This window comes from Bufo gargarizans, chromosome 5 (assembly GCF_014858855.1).
Source record: "Bufo gargarizans isolate SCDJY-AF-19 chromosome 5, ASM1485885v1, whole genome shotgun sequence".
Lineage (NCBI taxonomy): Eukaryota > Metazoa > Chordata > Amphibia > Anura > Bufonidae > Bufo > Bufo gargarizans.
Window position 1 is genome coordinate 235,925,295 of NC_058084.1, and position 20,596 is coordinate 235,945,890.

General features: G+C 43.1%; 1 protein-coding gene across 1 annotated transcript in view; it reads left to right on the top strand.

Moving 5' to 3' along the window:
- The window catches only part of PDIA4 (protein disulfide isomerase family A member 4), a 226,470-nt gene that overhangs the window by 65,260 nt on the left and 140,614 nt on the right, over positions 1-20,596 (top strand). The window contains exon 3 of the mRNA XM_044292831.1: positions 10,347-10,552. Coding sequence (XP_044148766.1) covers positions 10,347-10,552 — 206 coding nt within the window. The remainder of the gene's footprint in view (positions 1-10,346; positions 10,553-20,596) is intronic.

Genomic DNA, 20,596 nt, shown 5'->3' on the forward strand with positions numbered 1-20,596 from the left:
GACTTCAACCCTGAACTGGTCCATAAAAAGTGGGATTTTGAAGATTTCTGAAAAATTTCAAAATTTGCTTCTAAACTTCTAAGCCTTGTAACATCCCCAAAAAATAAAATATCATTCCCAAAATGCTATAAACATGAAGTAGACATATGGGGAATGTAAAGTCATCACAATTTTTGGGGGTATTACCGTATTTTTCGCCGTATAAGACGCACCGGCCTATAAGACGCACCTAGGTTTTTGAGGAGGAAAATAAGAAAAAAAATATTTTGAACCAAAAGGTGCACTTTTGGTGGGTTTTGAACTAATTGTGGTCTGTGGGTGACGCACTGTTATGGGGGATCTGTGGGTGACACTTATGGGGGATCTGTGGGTGACACTTATGGGGGATCTGTGGGTGACACTTATGGGGGATCTGTGGGTGACACTTATGGGGGATCTGTGGGTGACACTTATGGGGGATCCTCTCTGGATGGCACTGTTATGAGGATGAGGATCTGTGAATGACAGTTATGGGGGGGGATCTGTGGATGACACATATATAGCATCTTATGCTGTCATCCACAGATCCCCTCCATAAGTGTCCCTGTAGTGAATGGTCGTCGCATCTGCTTTAATAATGACAGCGGGGCCCGTGCAGTGACTATTCTACTACACGGGCCCCGCTTACTGTATAATCATATCTCTCTAATAGTTAATTGTTGTATGCATGTAATCGCATAATGAGCGCTGTGTATTACCGTACTTAAAACTAGCAGCGCTCGCCGTTCGGAGCAGAGAGGAGGCAGGAGGCAGGCCGGGAGGACGGGCGCTTGCAACGTGAGTCATACGTCACGCGCCTGCGCCGCCTGCTTCATTCATAAGTGGGCGGTGCAGGCGCGTGACGTATGACTCACGCTGCAAGTGCCCGTCCTCCTGGCCTGCCTCCTGCCTCCTCTCTGCTCCGAACGGCGAGCGCTGCTAGTTTTAAGTACGGTAATACACACTATTAGAGAGATATGATTATACAGTGAGCGGGGCCCGTGTAGTAGAACAGTCACTGCACGGGCCCCGCTGTCATTATTAATGTAGATGCCGCCCCCAGCCCCTCCTCCCTCACAGCTGATACACCCGCCGCGCGGCATCGCGGCGGGTGTATCATTGAAAACTGGGCAAAATCAGCTACATTCGCCGTATAAGACGCACTGCTATTTTCCCCCCACTTTTGGGGGGAAAAAAGTGCGTCTTATACGGCGAAAAATACGGTACTATGTATTACCGAAGTAGAGAAACTGAAACTTTGAAATTTGCTAATTTTTCATAATTTTTGGTAAAAATTTTATTTTTGTATGCAAAAAAATTTACTTTTTTTGACCCAATTTTAGCAGTGTCATGAAGTACAATATGTGACGATAAAACAATCTCAGAGCGGCCTGGGTAAGTCAAAGCGTTTTAAAGTTATGAGCACTTAAAGTGACACTGGTCAGATTTGCAAAAAATGGCCTGGTGCTTAAGGTGAAAATGAGTCTGGTCCTTAAGGGGTTAAAACGGTTGTAGTTTAAAAATTATAAATCCTACACCGAAGAGCTTTATATTGTGAGAATCACAAGACCAAGAACTACATTTTGATGCATAGTCTTTAAAATATTAAAAATGAAGGCACAGTCGCAGTTTAGAAATTGCCCTTCAAATTTGAGGTGGCTAGAGTGGAGTTTCAATGAATGTCAATGGGCGGCGTGAGTTGCAAACAAATGGTAATATTGTGAAAACTATCAGGACTATGTCTTAGCTGTGGACAATTTTAGTGGCAGCAGGTCTAGATAAACGTTTTGATATAAGATTTGTGTAGGTGGGCTTGAAAATTAGTGAGTGGTGGCAGTTTAGAAATCATGTCCTGATTTTTGAGCTCACACTCTAGTTTTGAACATTCCGCCATTCATTCCTATGGGACCAATTTTAGGGGTGCACCGAAATGAAAATTCTGGTCCGAAACCGAAAATTCAGGATGCCCCTTGACCGAAACCGAAACTGCCTTTTTGCCCAAATACTTTAAAAATACTTTTTTTTTAGTGATTTTATTAATAATTCCTTTTCATGAATTTAATAAATCATATTACCCACCCACCCCATAACAGTGCCATCCACAGACCCCCACCCACCCCATAACAGTGCCATCCACAGACCCCCACCCACCCCATAACAGTGCCATCCACAGACCCCCCCCCCCCCCCCATTGCCGCTCCAGTACAGACTAGTTATAAAATGTGTACAATTAATAGAAAATAGCGGGGAGGGACTGGGAGGAGGAGCTGGGGGCCGGTGCGTTCACTGTTCTCCGGCCCCCAGCTCCAGTAGTTATAAAATGTGTACAATTAATAAGGATTCTATTCATGAGGCCCCCTCTGCAGTAGAACATTCAATATAGCCACATCCTACTCACAGGGCTGTTATCTTAATGCTGGCCGGCCGGGCAGACGAGCGGCAGCGTCACGAGTGACGTCACATGCCTGCGCCGCCTCCTTCATTCAGAAAGTAGGCCGGGCACATGACGTCAGTCGTGACGCTGCCGCTCGTCTGCCCGGCCGGCCAGCATTAAGATAACAGCCCTGTGAGTAGGATGTGGCTATATTGAATGTTCTACTTCAGAGGGGGCCTCATGAATAGAATCCTTATTAATTGTACACATTTTATAACTACTGGAGCTGGGGGCCGGAGAACATTGAACGCACCGGCCCCCAGCTCCTCCTCCCAGTCCCTCCCCGCTATTTTCTGCCGATATGTACAAATATCGGCCGAAATGGATTAGGCTCATTTTCGGCCGATATTTTCGGCCAGCCAGAATTTCGGTGCACCCCTAACCAATTTCGCCACAAAAATACAGATATTTCGTGAACCATTCAGCGAAACGTTCCGCAAAGTAATAGCACACGAATCAGGAACAATCCGCACGTTTCGGTATATTACTGTCTATGTAGTGTAAAAACTATGGGAGGAGTTAGGGTGGTATATTTGGCTATAATAATAAGAATATAAATGTGAGATAACAGTAAGTGGTCTTGCCATGCAAGAACACTTAATTACACCTGCTCAATGCTGCAATGTCGATGTTGTGCAGGTAAGAGAACATAGCACGTGTACAAGCGCTGTGTTCTCTTCAAACAGCAGATTGGCGGAGATGCAGGCAGTTGGCCCCATGCGGATCTGATATTGATGATCTATCCTGAGGACATTTTAACCCCTCAGATGCCATGGTGAAACGTGACTACAGCATCTGGGAGTGCAAAAAGCAAAGATCGGGGGAGCCGGATGGTTTTTGCAGCAGCCTCTGTAGTTCTGCCTGTGCAGGGCTCCATAGAAATACTCTGTAATGCCTTATTGATGAGTCAGTGTTTTGGCAAGTGATTTCCATTATTGATTGTGAGCCAAAACCTCCACAGAGATGAGGTATACGGGAAAGATCTGCACCCAATCTTTGTTTAGAGCTGTACCTGGTTTTGGCTCAAAATCACTGATGGATTGGAAATCACTGACTCTCTGAATAAGGGCTCATTCACACGAACGTGTGAAGCCCGTGCTGTGGACCGCAAATTGTGGTCCTCAATGCACGGGCACCGTCCGTGGGGCAGGCGCATGGGGATCGCAGACCCATTCGCTTGAATGGGTCCACGATCCTTCCGTTCCACAAAAAGATAGAGCAAGTTCTACCTTATTGCGGTGCGGAAGCACGGAACGAAACCCAGAAAGCACTCCGTAGTGTTCCGTCTTGTTTTTCCGTTCCGCATCTTTTGGATTTGAGGACCCATTGAAATTCACGTTCAGCTGTCCGCCTGTCCGTGCGGAGGCGAGCGGAGCGGAGGCTGAATGCCGCCAGACTGATGCAGTCTGAGCGGATCCGCTCCATTCAGACTGCATCAGGGCTGGACGGAGGCGTTCGGGTCCGCTCGTGAGCTCCTTCAAACGGAGCTCACGAGCGGACCGACGAACGCTAGTGTGAAACTAGCCCAAGTTGCAAGGAAAACTGTTCAAATGTGGTATAGTTGTAACCGTACTGACCCAGAGAATGAAGAGCATAAGTCAGTTTTACTGCATAGTGAATGCTGTGAAAACAAAACCAAAAACTGTCAGAATTGCATATTTTTTCCAATTCTACCACATTAGGATTTTTTTTTCCAGCTTCCTACTACATCCTATGCATTATTAAATGGTGCCATTAGAAAGTACAACTTGTTCCACAAAAAACAAGGGCTCATTAGGGTTGTCACTATAGCAAAATTTGGATTAGAATTCAATACCATAAAAAAGTATTGCGATACTCGAAACTATTCGATACCACGTTAAAAAAATAAAATAAAATAAAAGCTGCATGCATTCCGGATTTTGTGGAACGTTTGGCCCATAGTAGAACAGTCCTATCCTATTATTATTATTATTATTATTATTATATTTTTTTTTTTTGTTTTTGTTACAACGTTCACCACACAGGAGATATTTTTTAGACTTTTTTGCATGTGCCAATACCGAATATATTTTTTTTATTGTGTTTATAGTTTTATATGCAAAATTTAGAAAGGGGTGATTTAAACTTTAGATTTTGGTGGGGGATTTTTGTAACAATTTTTTATTTAATTTTTACTTTAGCCACCTTAGGGGCTAGAACCCTTGTCCTGTTTACCCTAATAGACCTCTATTAGGGTGCATAGGATTTCACACTGTCCCTTCTGCCCTGTAACTTGTTCACACAGCAGCAGGGAGCTTACCATGGTAGCCGTGAATGGCTTCAGTAGCGTCCTGGCTGTCATGGTAACTCCTCCCGTCCTCCTCACTGCCATTCTCATTGGTGGCAGCAGCAGCCGCTTCCCAGTGGGGAGGGAGGGACTTCTCCACTGTGCTGCTGAGGAGCACATGGCGCGTGCCATGTTCTGTAACAGATACTAGGCTGCCCAGTAGCACAGCCTAGTATCAAAAGATAGCAAATCCCGGCATTGTATCGATCCGGGTACAAAAGTATCGATTGGGTGCAACCCTAATTGTGACAACCCTATTCACATCAGTGGCAAGTGGTGCTCTGCGTTTTCCACATCGCATATTCACAATGGTTCCATTTTTTCACCCAAAATATACAGCAGCATGCAAACATAGCGCAAACTACACAGTTTCAGAAATGCTGCCACCCTTGGCCCAGCCAGTTATCACTTTTTTCAACTCTAATAAATTGCCCTTTTACTCATGACAGCAACGAGGGGTATAAGTGTACAGACAGTCTATCACACCCCTTAGATGCGTTACTTCCTTCATGAGCTACGTACTGTGTAGATAGATAATTCTATAGAAAGCACTTCAGGTCAGCATTAAAGTTAAATCCCAGCCCCAAGTGGAACTCCAAAGTCTCCAGCAAGTCTGTTGGTGGAGAGGTGCAGCTATGCAGAGGTACAGGAAATAAATGATCAGGCCGTGAGTCAGTGGGAAAGCAGAGCAGGCTCCATGTGTGAGGTCCCAGCCTCAGTCTCGCCATTAGGCCCTGTGCACACGGCCATATCCAAATATCAGCTGTGTGCATCCCTCATTTCCCCCCTCAGTAGGTTCTGCACAATGTTACAAATGTCTGTTGTCTCACAAATGTCTCCTTTTTTAGGAACGGACATACAGATGCGGCCCTACTGAAATGAATGGGTGTGCATCCAACCTACATTTAGCAGAACAAAAATACTGTTGTGTGCATGAGGCCTTAAGGCACATTTACACCAACAGATTATCTGACCAATTTCTGTCTTCCTTATCAGGACAGGGAAGGATGTTTAATTGATGGCAGTCATATTTTAAAGGAAATGTGTCACTAAAAATTTTATCTGCCAGTTTAAAACACATATGCTTTTTTTCCTAATTTAAATCTGTTTTAATTTTCTGATTGCAGATTTTTTAGTTCTATTTCCTGAACATGATTATGGGGGCTGCCATCTTGCCTAAGCTGTTCTTAACAGCGTTTAGATAGCACAAAAAAAAATGCTTTATGGCAGCACCATGGCCATAGATGTAATGGACAGGAGGGGACCTCATTGACTTTTATGGGAGAGTTTCCTGGGCATTCTCTGTGACCTGTGCAGAAGTCGGGAGGGAGCTGATAAGCTGTGATATCACCTGTTGTGAATGGTGAACCCTGTGTTGTCTGTGCACAGGTAAGGCTACTTTCACACCTGCGTTCAGGTGTCCGCTCGTGAGCTCCGCTTTTGAAGGGGCTCACAAGCGGCCCTGAACGCAGCCGTCTGGCCCTAATGCATTCTCAGTGGAGGCAGATCCACTGAGAATGCATCCGTCTGCCAGCGCTCAGCCTCCGCTCCGCTCAGTGAGCGGACACCTGAACGCTGCAAGCAGCGTTCGGGTGTCCGCCTGGCCTTGCGGAGGCAAGCAGATCCGTTCTGACTTATAATGGAAGTAAATGGGGACGGATCCGCTTGATGATGACACCATATGGCTCAATCTTCAAGCGGATCCGTCCCCCATTGACTTTCAATGTAAAGTCTGAACGGATCCGCTCAGGCTACTTTCACACTTAGAGATTTTTCTAAGTTATAATGCAGACGGATCCGTTCTGAACGGAGCCACCGTCTGCATTAATATGAGCGGATCCGTTCAGAACGGATCTGCTCGAACGCTAGTGTGAAAGTAGCCTAATATAATGAGGCTCTAATGTTAAGGCTACTTTCACATATGCGTTTTTTCTGGATCCGTCATGGATCAGCAAATGAATGCTTCCATCATAATACAAACGTCTGCATCAGTTATGAATGGATTCAGTTGTGTTATATCTAAAATGGCAATGATGGATCGGTCTCTAAAACCATTGTAAGTCAATGCAGGACGGATCTGTTTTCTTTTGTGATGGGGTAGCTGTAGAAACCAGTGTCAGGCAGCTGCTGCCAAGGCCAATAAGATAATGGGTTGCATCAAAAGGAGCACAGATGCCCATGATGAGAACATAGTCGTACCACTTTACTAATCGCTAGTCAGACCACACATGGAGTACCGGGTACAGTTCTGGGCTCCTGTGAACAAGGCAGACATAGCAAAGCTGGAGAGGGTCCAGAGGAGGGCAACTAAATAACAACTAAGTAATAATTGGAATGGATGGACTACAGTACCCAGAAAGATCAAAATTAGGGTTATTCACTTTAGAAAAAAGATAACTATGTATAAATATATCAGGGGACAGAGATCGCTCCCATCATCTATTTATCCCCAGGACTGTGACGAGGGGACACCCTCTGCGTCTGGAGGAAAGAAGGTTTGTACACAAACATAGAAGAGTATTCTTTACGGTAAGAGCAGTGAGACTATGGAACTCTCTGCCTGAGGAGGTGGTGATGGTGAATTCACTAAAAGAGTTCAGGAGGGGCCTGGATGTATTTCTGGAGTGTAATAATATTACAGGCTATAGCTACTAGAGATGGGTCGTTGATCCAGGGAGTTATTCTGATTGCCTGATGGGAGTCGGGAAGGATTGTTTTCCCCTAAAGTGAGGAAAACTGGCTTCTACCTCATTTTTTTTTTTGCCATCCTCTGGATCAACTTGCAGGATAACAGGCTGAACTGGATGGACAGATGTCTTTTTTCGGCCTTATAAATTATGTTACTATGTAGAAAACGGATCCATCCCTGGTGATATGTGAAATGTGTGGTGTACGTTTGTTGGTGTCTGATGTGTGACCGTGGAATGTGTGCCATAACTGTATGGGAGCATAGTTAATTGGGGCTCATTGCCTGTAATATATATCAAAATTAATGGATCAGGTGCCGATATGATGAGGAGAAAAAGGCTTAGGAGGTAGTTATGCTCCTATTACAAGGATGTCCTGCTCTTGGAAGGTTGGGGTGGGGAGGGGAGGGGGGTGTTTATAGGGATGTTTGTTGAGGGGGAAAGAATTGATAAGTAAAAGTCTAGACCCATTGTGTAAATTCCTACAATATTACGGTCTTAGGATGTATATCATGTACATTGTGCTTATGTGATATTTTGTACATTTATCCTTTGTACCTGATGTCTTTTTGATGAGTGGATATTTGATTTGACTGTCATTTGATGATGAAAATGAAAAAAAAATGATAATAAAAAATTATCTGATTTAAAAAAAGAAAACGGATCCATCACCACTGACTTACATTGTGAGTCATGACTGATCCGTCTTGCTCCGCATCCCAGGACGCACTCAAAAATGCTACTTGCTGCGCTTTTGTGTGCGACATGGGAATGCAATGAAACGGAACAGAATGCATTCTGGTGCACTCCGTTCCCTTCAGTTCAGTTTTGTCCACATTGACAATGAATGAGGACAACGGATCACAATAGTGGAAAGGGAACACACAGATGTGAAAGTAGCCTTACTGCAGTAAAGTGAAGTGGCATCTATTATTGGGCTTAGTGGCCAGTGCGAAAACTGCAGGATTTTATGTTTTTCGTTTAAATCCAGATATTGAAATAGAAAATTTAAAATGTCATCAGAAAATGACCTATTGTTTGTTTAAATCACGTTAAACATGTTTTTAAAGGTATGTGGCAGTTAATAATTTCTATAAGGGTGCTGTGAGGAAACTTTGCACAGCAACAAGGCTTGACCCTGCTTTCACACCTGAGCGTTTCCCAAACGCGCGTCAAACGCGCGTTTCTGAGGCGCGTTTTTTGTAATAGTAAACGCGCTTTGACGCGCGTTTGTGTCATTGACTGCAGTGTCCTATGGCCACAAACGCGCGTCAAAACGCCCCAAAGAAGCTCAAGTACTTGTTTGAGCGTCGGGCGTTTTACAGCGCGATCGTACGCGCTGTAAAACGCCCAGGTGAGAACCATTCCATAGGGAAGCATTGGTTTTCATGTGTTGAGCGTTTTACAGCGCGTTTGAACGCGCTGTAAAACGCTCAGGTGTGAACTTAGGCTGGGTTCACACTTGAGCGTTGCGCAAACGCGCGTTTTACGCGCGTCTTTGACGCGCATTTTTATGCGCGTTTTTGTAATAGTAAACGCGCGTTTGACGCGCGTTTGTGTGATTCACTACAGTGTCCTATGGCCACAAACGCCCCAAAAGTCGCTCATGTACTTTTTGGAGCGTCGGGCGTTTTACAGCGCGATCGTACGCGCTGTAAAACGCCCAAGTGTGAACCATTCCCATAGGGAATCATTGGTTTCTCCTTGTTGAGCGTTTTACAGCGCGTAGGAACGCGCTGTAAAACGCTCAGGTGTGAACCCAGCCTTAGGGTGAGGGATCGTGTTCATGGCCGTAGCTGTTTTGACGGTCCACAATTTGCGGACTCGCAAGACACGGATACTGGTCTATAATAGAACAGTTCTATACTTTTCAGTAATATGGACAAAAATAGGACATGTTCTATAGTTTGCAGATGCCATGGAACTGACATACGTATGTGTACAGCGCACGGTGTGCTGTCTGCATATTTTGCAGCCTTATTGAAGTGGTCTGCATCTGATCTGCACACGTTCATGTGCATGAGCCCTAAGCCATGTGCTGCCCATACAGAGGTTTCTGACCACACATGGGGTGTTTCTTTCAATTGCATAATCCGGGTAATCATTGAGGTTTGTATTGCTGTTAATCCTTGCTGTATTGCAGGAAAAATTGTTTAAAATGGAAAAGCTGCAAAATAATTTTTAAACTTCACTAACATTTTGCTTTAATTCCCGTGGAACTCTTAAATGTCCCTCAGTGTCGCCTCAGAACTGAATTGGTCCTTTACAGTTTGTTTTGGAAATTTTCTTATTTGAAAAATTGCTTCTAAAATTCTATGCCTTCTAACGTCCTAAAAAAAAGAAATTAAGGATTATTTATTATAAATAAAGGTAAAACATATCAACCCACATTTACTATATGTGTCATGAAAAAGCAATTTCAGAATGGTTTGGATAAGTAAAAGCTTTCCAAAGCTATTACCACATAAAGTGACATGTCAGATTTGCAAAATTAGGCTGTTAGAAAGGTGAAAACTGGTTGCGCCTGGAAGGGGTTGTGCAGCCGTTACAGCTGCTGCACGCAAGCTTTCAAACAGCTGATCCGCGGGAGTGACGGGAGTCTGATCCCCATAGATCAGATATTGATGACCGATCCTGAGGATAGGTCATCAATATGTACTGGCTGCACAATCCCTCTAAATCCCCCAAAATACCACAGTTATCAATTTATTTATTTATCTTCCTTTTCATAATTGTCATTTCATGTTAAGCATCACAAAAATATGTAAAATTACTTAATCATGCCTCTGTTACAAAAAAAAATCCAGATTTTTGTAGAACAGTGTTATTGCTCCGTAAAATAACAAAACGCATATTTTCTTTCCTTTTGGGGCATTTATCATTTTATGTTTTGCCTTAGGTGTGGGCACTGCAAGCAGTTTGCTCCAGAGTATGAAAAAATTGCACAAACATTAAAGGAAAATGATCCACCTATACCTGTTGCTAAAGTAGATGCTACAGAGGCTACGAAGGTTGCTGACAAATATGATATTAGTGGATATCCTACAATAAAGATTTTCAAGAAAGGCCAGGCTGTTGATTATGAAGGATCACGTACAGAAAAAGGTAAGGCCTAAATCCCGCCTTCACATAGAGGATTTTGTTCCTATTTTTGCACAGCTTGTGCAATTTTGGCTCAGGGTGTTGTACTATACATGTAAGCTCCTAAAACATGCTATATATTAGGTCAGATAAAAACAATACCGGATCTGCGCTCATTCTCTGGAACAACCTGAAAGTCTCATGTGAGGTAAGCATTTTCAATATTCTTCCTCACTTCAGATGGAATTAGCACCAACTGTTAGAAATAAAATAATACATAGTAGATTTGTCTGTGAAGGTTCTCATTTATCCAGGTCATGGTATATATCTGTAAATCTGTAAAGTGCGTCCAGCTGCCTTGATTTATTCTTTACAGATACATAGTAGATTTGGACAGAGAGAAGAGAGAGGTCACGTTAGAGATGTATTCACATGGTGCGGTTTCTGTATAGCATGTAAAAATAGTGGGGTGTGAGAATAGTGGTGTGATATATGTTCTGGAATGTCCATGTGGGCTACAATATGTGGGAAGAACTTTGAGAAGATTATAGACAGGGATTCAGGAGCATATAAGAAATATAATATATATATAAGAATGGTTTAGAAACACATATTTTATCTGCGCGTTTAAAAAAAATACAATGGTAAAAACACTAAAGGTCTAAAGTTTACAGGGGTAGAATTGGTTTCTAATAAATGGAAAGGTGGGGATCCGGTTAAAAATATCAATAAAACAGAGCTAGAGTGGATCTATAAGTTATTAACCTACAAAAGGCCACCTGTCGACTAGACAGTTACAAATACCACTTGTATGACATCCAAGGTAAACCAAAACTGACAAGTGGAAAATGGTATAAAAAATATAAATTTATTGATAAAATACAAAAGATGGAGCTACTACAGGATTACAAGAATACGGAGAAGCACAGGGTCACAGACGCCACAGTTCACCTAAGTGTCTATGAATAATGACACATTAACAGGTACCAAAGTAAAGTACTAATATGCATTTAAAGATGACCAAAATGGCCCAATATGAAAGTTCTATACAGTATCAACAAACACGTAGTGCAATAAACCCTGTTGATGGCAGGGGAGAGACACAGCGAATCCGCACATGGCATTAGAACCATGAAATAGCAGACCATGGGAGTGAAATACTCAAATGTAGATCAAAATGTAAACAATAGTTACCATGGATGCATAAAGAGACTCACTATGGATGCGTGCAAGGGTCCCTGGCAGAAATTAGGGCAGGGAGATAACAATATAGAACGTACCTGAAGACATAGTGGTGAATGGGCGTAAAGACCCTGAGCGCACAACCTCGACGCGCGTTTCGCCCTACGGCTTCGTCAGGAGGTATGAAATGAAATGTGGACAGGGTATATATAGGGAGAAGTGGGTGGGCAAGGGGAAATTACCTCCATATGGTACACCTGTGGTCCATGTATCTGGGCGCGGGATGCTCCATGATGCTCGACGCCATCTCTCGGCGCCTCCACGTCATCGCGCTAGCGCGAAAATATGACGTAATGGAGCGCGTCCAGATGGCGCCGAGCAGCGCATGTGCAGTCCGCGACCCCATGGAACGCAGGTGACCCGCAACCAGTGGGAGACAGGAACTGCTACAATCATATCGCTGACCATAGCAGATTGCCAAAAGAGACACCGGACGCATCCATATTGAGTCTCACGCAATTACAGCCAAGCCTGAAAGCAACAATTCACATCATATGCCCGTGCTAATAATCAAATAAATTAGTGCATAAAGTCAGCCGTGTGTGAGTGGGGGCGGGGCGGAGCACATCCATAAACAGATAGTTGCTCTAGCCCGTCCCCACTGACCACGGCCGAAGCAGAAAAAGTGCATCAAGGACCATAAGATTATGGACCAAATGTCATATATCTTAAAGTGACTGTGAAACAAAAAAGAATAATTAACATATTGTGTTGTACATTATATAAAAATATACACATATACATAAAAAAATATAAACAATATAAACAATAATTTAGCAATAAAATTTCATATATATTTTTAATGGTTATAGTCAGATGTCGACTGTGTGTTCAGAATCGATAGTCCGGACGACGCAATTGAATACGCCTACCCGTTAATGAATACTCTTGATAATTAGATTTAGAATTAGGGAGTCACAGGAGCATAAATAAATCCATACCTTAATAGATAAAAAATAAAAAATCTATATGTATTACCTAATTCGATATCGAACACACAGTTAACATCTACAAATAAAGCAGCATGATTCAAAAAAGCATGATACAAAATTAATAATTGTAATTGAATAATCATGATGCATATAATAAAAATTAGAAAATGACAAAAAATATATACAACTTAAATATAATATTTCATAGACAACAGACAGTGAACACCAGTGAAAGAATAATTGTGATTATCTGGTGAGTAAATGAATTACATAGGCTGAGGCAGTGATATATCAAATCACCCGCCCCTGCAATTATTGAGTCGAGGTTTGGGCGGGGGACATAAAAGTCGACACCGCGGGCGGCAAAAAAGGCCGCCGGCGGGGTCGACCAAAAAGGTCACCCATCCAACAAGAACCCAGACATCTGCAGTGAAAAAAAGGGGGCAAGGGAGTCGAAGCTTGGATCTATAAGTTACATGCTCTTCACCAATGGGACTCAATATAGAATGGGATATCAAAGCGGTATGTTGTAATTGAATCTGAGATGTCACTACTGCGTTCGGGGTTCCGCTTGTGAGTTCCGTTTGAAGGCTCTCGCAAGCGGCCCCGAACGGATCCGTACAGCCCCAATGCATTCTGAGTGGATGCAGATCCGCTCAGAATGCATCAGTCTGGCTCCGTTTGGCCTCCGTTCCGCTCAGCATGCGGACACCCGAACGCTGCTTGCAGCGTTTTCGTGTCCGTCTGGCCGTGCAGAGCCAAACGGATCCGTCCAGAATTACAGTGCAAGTCAATGGGGACGGATCCGTTTGACGTTGACGCAATATGGTGCAATTTCAAACGGATGCGTCCCCATTGACTTTCAATGTAAAGTCAGGACGGATCCGTCTGACTAACAATTAGACTTAGACTTTTTTCTGAAATATAATGCAGACAGATCCGTTCTGAATGGATACCATCGTTTGCATTATAGGAGCGGATCCGTCTGTGCAGATACCAGACGGATCCGCTCCGAACGCAAGTGTGAAAGTAGCCTTAAGTGGTGTGATATCTTTATGTATTAAACAAAAAAATAAGGGGGGAGATTATAAGGTTTACAACTGTTCTGTTCCACCATGTGACGTTATTCATAAGAAACAGAGTTGCATTATGAGAGGATTTCGCTATGAAAATAAATGCGGGTTGTTTTAGGTTTTGAATGTAAAAAAGGATAAGGCGGGGGCCCTGAGTCTCCTCCCCGGCCGGCAGTGCGGTGTGCCGGACATGACGTTGAGATGCAGGGACAGGGAGAAGGCGCTGGAAAAGAAAGGGAGAGGGAGAGCGCTGCGCAAAGAAGCCGGTCCGGCTTTCAGAGTGAGGTCTGATGGGGGCTGAGAGTTGGGCAATGTATGTAAAGTTATGACTGGTGACTTGTGCTATGAAGTAATGGGTTTTTTGTTGTCTTGGGATGCAGCTCTTTTGTGTAGGCACTTCTATTGAGCTTCTAGTATATGCTTGGATGTAGCAGAGCTGGTTTTGTCATGCATTTCTTTTGCCTTCATATGGTAAAATACTTCATTGGCCTATCAATGGCTTTATAACTAACTCTGCTATATTTCTGTAGCCTAATGATCTTAAATCATTGCTAGTAGCTCAGAATATCATCCTGTTGTATATAGTAATATACAGTATATATATATATATATATATATATATATATATATATACACACACATGCATACACGCACGGCGGCGGGTTGGGGGGGGGCCTCGACGGAAGGGGGCCCCATGGATCAGTTTCGCACCGGGGCCCCGTGGATTGTGTGTACGCCACTGCGGGGAATAGGGCGGGTTTAGGTTTAAATACCAACCATTTTTAATTGAGTTTATGTTTCTGCCCCGACTAAGCAGAGCGAAACCCGGCTCAGACTGATTTTAAGTGTGTCTTATGTTGTTCAGAGAAAACCACAAGTGCATTTTTGCAAAGTGGAATTGTATATGCGATCTTAAGCTTAATCTTGTGAGTAAATAAATATTGATTCTGTGCACGTCTTGTTTACAGATCTTAATTATTGTTACAATTGTGTAATAGGACCACAGCAAATAAGAGCAGCATTTCTGTTGCCTTACTGTTCCAGAGAGAAAGGGGTTGGATGGTGTGAAGTAAGGCACTAATTCCATCTGAAGCGAGGAAGAAGATTGAAAATACTCACCTCACATGAGACTTTTAGTTTGTCCCAGAGACTAAGTGCGGATCCGGTATCTGGTTTTATATTGGGAATGTGGACCTATTCCATATTGTGGATCCAGCTGCCGAAATAGTTTTTATAGGTCACACAGACAAAGACGGGAATTTTTATTTTTATATATAGATATATATATGTATATATATAAAAAGGAAGATAATGGCGGCACTGGAAAAGCACAAGGAGGGTGCTAGGTCCAGGGATGTAGCAGCTTACCCCGTCTTGATAAAGATGAAAAATGAACAGCACTCCAAGTAAAAGATAGTGGTGTTTATTCACCCATGTGGATGGCAACGTTTCAGCTCATACAAGAGCCTTGAAAAAGGCTCTTTTCATTTTTCATCTTTGTGTGTGTGTATGTATGTATGTGTATGTGTGTGTGTGTGTATATATATATATATATATATAATTAATTAGGTCATCTTTCAGAATAAGGCCTTTGTCACACGTCAGTGTTTTGGTCAGTGATTGATTTCCAGGAGTGAAGTTTTGGCTCATATTTACTGATGGAAATCACTGACTGAACACTCACTGTGCAAATAAGGCTAGTTTCACACTTGCAGTGTGAATTCTGCCAGGCTGTTTGGCAGAGAACAGCCTGCCGGAATTCACCACATTCTGCACTGCTGGATGCAGACGGAATATCCACAGGACCTATTAAAGGGGTTCTGCACTTTGTTTAAACTGATAATTTCTACTCTAGATAGATCATCAGCATCTGATCAGCAGGGGTCCGACACCTGTTTACCGCTGGCCCGGTGACCTCACGACTAGTATCAACTGGCCTGGGCGGGGCTAAGCTCCATTCAAGTGAGATTAGCCCCGCCCAGGCCAGTGATGCTAGTCGTGATGTCACTGGGCCGGCGGTAAACAGCAAGAAGGCCGTTGTGCTGCTGGATCGGTGGGGGCCCCGGGTGTAGGACCCCCGCCGATCAAATGCTGATGATCTTTCCAGAGGATAGATCATCAGTTTAAACAAAGTGCAGAACCCCTTTAAGTATAAACTGGTCTGGCAGAGAATGCGCCGGACACAAACTGCTGCATGCTGTGGTTTGTGTCCATCCAATTCCTGGTATTGTCTGCCAGAACAGCCTGCCGGAATTCACACCAGAGCTTTATAACTAGCCTAAGGCATACCTGTAACTCCTTTGTCTGTGCTGTGAGTACTAACATTATTTCTGACCACCTGGTTTGGAGCTTGCAGAGACTGAAAATTGCAGGTTACAAGTGTCAGTTTTTTTTTTCTTCCTAAGTTCCACTCTAGGAGAGTTGGGAAATAGCTGCTTTGTCTCCCATACACAACACGTAGAAGAGATGCTTCTCCTCTAAGAGCTCTTACACACAAGTGCGCTTTCTATCTGAATGTAATGCATGTAGCATACGCATAGCATCTGGACTGTATCCTGACCCATTAATTACAGTCATTTTTCACACATCATTCATTCATTTGTTCATTTCTCACTTATATAGCACTGACATATTCTGCTGGGCATTACAGACATTAGCATCACGCTGTCCCCAATGGGGCTCAAAATCTAAGTTCCCTATCAGTATGTCTGGAAACCCATGCCAATGTGGGAGGAAACCCATGTCTTTGTGTTCAGGAAAATTCTATATTCTGTTCTATATTGTGTGGTTTTTCAAGCAGATCTGACTCTAAAAGTGAACGGGGCTTGTGTGGAAAATGGAAGGCTTCTGGATGTAATCCATTTTTTACTGATAGTTGCTAGGAGAAATAGATTCATTTTTTTCTTCTCGTGCATGAAAAAACGCATGCAATCTGTCAGAGAGAGCACACACTGAACGCAATAGCGGAAAAAACTGATTGAACTTGCATGCAAAACCATAAATTTTTCCCTGAACAGATCCTGACACAATCCGTATTGCTTGTTGTGAAAGAGGCCTAACTCTTTCACTTCAACTCTTAGGGCTGTTTCACACAAGCGTGTCCATTGCGAGAATCGCGTTCCGTGTGTGAGTGTGATCCTCTGCTCTGGACTTGCAGGAGTGGAAGGCATTATCATGATTTATCATGCTATGTGTGTCTGCATGGCCTTTTTTCCACAGAATCATAGTGACATAAAGCTGTCAGTATGATTCTGTAGAAATAAGGTCAAGCAGAGGCACATAGCATTATAAATCATGATAATGCTATGCGCTCCTGCAAGTCCACAGCAGAGGATCACACTCGCACACGGAGCGTGATTCCCGCAATGGACTCGCTCATGTGAAACAGCCCATTAGCGATGTGTTAATGTCAGCACTACATAACAGTATGTTTTTCACATTTCTCCCTGCAGCCGTTCTGATAAAATAAGCACTTTTATAATATGCTAATGAGCCTCTAGGTGCTATGTGGGTGTAGAATCGGCACCTAGAGGCTCCATCTACTCACCCTTTAGCCCGCCCAGGTCCTCTGTTCTGCCTGCCCCGCTCCTCTTGATATCACAGTTCACAGTATTGCTGACGAAATTCTGCGCCTGCGCCGTTCACTTCTATATTTGGCGCAGGCGCAGTGAGTGAATGATGCAATTCTGGTGCCGGATTCCTCACTGCGCCTGCACCGACTACGTCACAGTGAGGAAGCCGGCACCAGAAGAGAGGCCTTCACTCACTGCGCCTCCGCCGAATACAGAAGTGAACGGCGCAGGCGTGGGATTTAGTCAGCGATGCTGCGAACCGTGACCTCAATCAAGAGGAGCGGGGCGGGCAGAACAGAGGACCTGGGCGGGATAAAGGGTGAGTAGGTGGAGCCTCTAGGGGTGCTGATTCTATGCCCACATAGCACCTAGAGGCTCATTAGCATATTATAAAAGTGCTTATTTTATCAGAACGGCTGCAGGGAGAAATGTAAAAAAACACACTGTTATGTAGTGCTGACATTAGCACATTGCTAATGTCAGTCAGCTACATAACAGTAATTCTGATGGTAGAAACCCTTTAAGAAATGCCTGATTTAATCCTAATATCAAAGGAAGACCGGTGAGATTTGTCCATACTGGAAACATTGTGTTTTATTTTTGTTTTGTTTTTTCTCCCCTCTTTGTGGAAGTAAGTGAAGGAAGGAAAAGGGGAGAGAGGGGGGAAAAAAAACTGTCCCAAGCAGAATAGGCATTCATTGGACTATTCTAAAACAGGACAGACCAGCTATAGAAATCTCCTAATGTAATTACAAGAGCAGGAGCAGGTCGTAGAGGGAGTCATGATGTTATAGTAAAAAAAAAAAATATCTGTGGAGGCTGCTGTGGAAGATTGTACCCATGAGGAGGGGGGAGAGAGTGAAGATATCTCCGATTTCCCAGTTGCTGAATCTTCTCCATTAGAAGAAATTCTACTAGCCGTAAAAAAAATTGGAGAATTAATACAAGACATTTTAATCCAGCTTGGTGTAATTCAGTCTTATGTGACCCTGATGAGGGACAATGTCTCTAAGATACGGGACAGAGTCACAACCATAGAAAAATCTGTTGGAGAGTGAATTAAAAACATTTAAAACCCAAATTTCCTCCTAGAGATGGACCTCAACATTACTAAAAAGAAAGCAGTGGAATTGGAGGATAGGTCGAGGCTATCCAATGTTAGAATTGTGGGCATACCAGAGGGAGTAGAAAGACAGAGCCTGGTTAAAATGACACAGTCCTTGATTCTTGAGAGATACTGTATGGAAAGGAACTCTTCTCGCCATTTTTTCTGGTAGAAAGAGCACATCGGGTCCCTGGGGGTAAAACATCCCTGGAAGGCCCCCACGGATGATATTGGCGAAGATACTAGTTTCACGCTACAGGGACATGATCTTGAGAAGGGCCCAGGAATGTATCCCTATTGAATATTATGGGAGTAAAGTGTCCTTTTTTTCCTGACCCGTTTTTTTTTTGCGGTCAAAAAATGTCTACAAGAAAGGGACCTTAAATACTCATTTGTTTATCCAGCTAAATTCAGGATCATTTTTAAGGGGGAAACTTTTTTTTTTTTTTTTTTTTTTTAAATACCCCTGATCTTGTGTCGGACTGGTTGGATCGGAAATAATACCTTAATATTGTTGTTTTATATATGTATTCTTTTATTTATTTTTATATTGGTGGGGTTGGAGGAGAGGGGAAGGAGTGGTCATAGGTAAGAGATCTGTTGCATTAATGTGGCGGATCAAGAAGATTAGGAAGATTGCGATGCATCTCTCAGAAGGAGGGCAGAATTGAAGTTTTATCACCTTCTGGGGGATAGGTTTAAAAGACAAGCGGTTCTGGATCTTGTTCAGAGACCTCTACCAGCAATTGTGTGTCTACTGGAGACTCCCCTCACTTAGGAGACAGTTGCTTGGCTAGATAGAGGATGGTCTGTTCAGACATATCATTCTACCTTCTCTAGTTACTCTAGAGGAGTGTCAGTCCTAATCTATAATCGCATTGATTTTGTCTGCCGGGCATCCTCTATTGATAAGCAGGGTAGATATGTCTTTCTTTATGGAATGCTTGACGGGAGACCATGTATCCTGGCTTTTATTTATATTCCCCCACCTTTCTCTCTTGAAATACTTAATTCTTTGTTAACTTTTATTGATCGGTGGCCTGAGTGTCCATCACTGGTTAATGGGGACTTTAATTGTATTCTTAATCCAGGGACCGATAGGATTTCAATGGGGGGTTGACATCGAGACTTCTGTACAAGGGTCCCCCTTGGCTAGATTCTGTCAGGAATCGGGCTTTGTTGATGTATGGGGCCTTGTAGGGAAGGGGAAAAGAGTACTCCTTTGTAAGTAGGTCTGGCAATTCTGTGTCAAGGATGGACCTGGCTTTGATAAATAAAAACTATTGTAGTTGTATAAAGTGAATGAATTATGAGGCCAGGGCTCTATCCGACCATGTACCATTTTCTATTGAGGTAGTAATGCTAGACAATAAATATAGGGTAAAATTCTCCCTTTAGATTAAATCCCCATTGGATCTCCTTAATAGATAATCATGGAACCCTTGAACAGGAATTTGTTCATTTTTGGAATATTAATTATAAGGCCCCTTTAACACTAGCGAGTTTTCCATGTGGTTGCAATGCTTCATGTGACTGCATTCCCGCACTCAATCCTAACCCATTCATTTCAATGGGTCTGTGTACATGAGCGTTTTTTTTCATGCATCAGTTCTGCATTGCGCGAAAAACGCAACATGTTCTATATTGTGTTTTTCACGCAGCCCTGGCCCTATAGAAGTGAATGGGGCTGCATGAAAAACGCATTGCATCCGCAAGCAGGTGCGGATACCTTGCGTTTTTCACTTGCTAAGAGATGTTTGTCAACCTTCATTTTTTTATCACTCGCGTGAAAAATGCATGAAAACGCATTGCACCAGCGTGGAAAAAACTGAACGCAATCGCAGACAAAACTGACTGAACTTGCTTGCAAAATAGTGCGAGTTTCACTGAACGCATCCGGGGCCAATCCGTCACGCTCGTGTGAAAGAGGCATAAGTCAGCAAAAACTTAATTTGTATGGGATGCATTTAAGGCCTTTACTAGGGGATTTTTTTGTTAGAAATATTACTAATTTAAGAAAGGGGCATGGTATAAAGGAAATTAATTTAAGAGACGCAGCGGCACAAGCCATGATGGAATTCTCTTGCAAAAAACAGTACAAAATCGGGTAACTATGGAGAATGCTAGTCAGGAGTACTCCATTT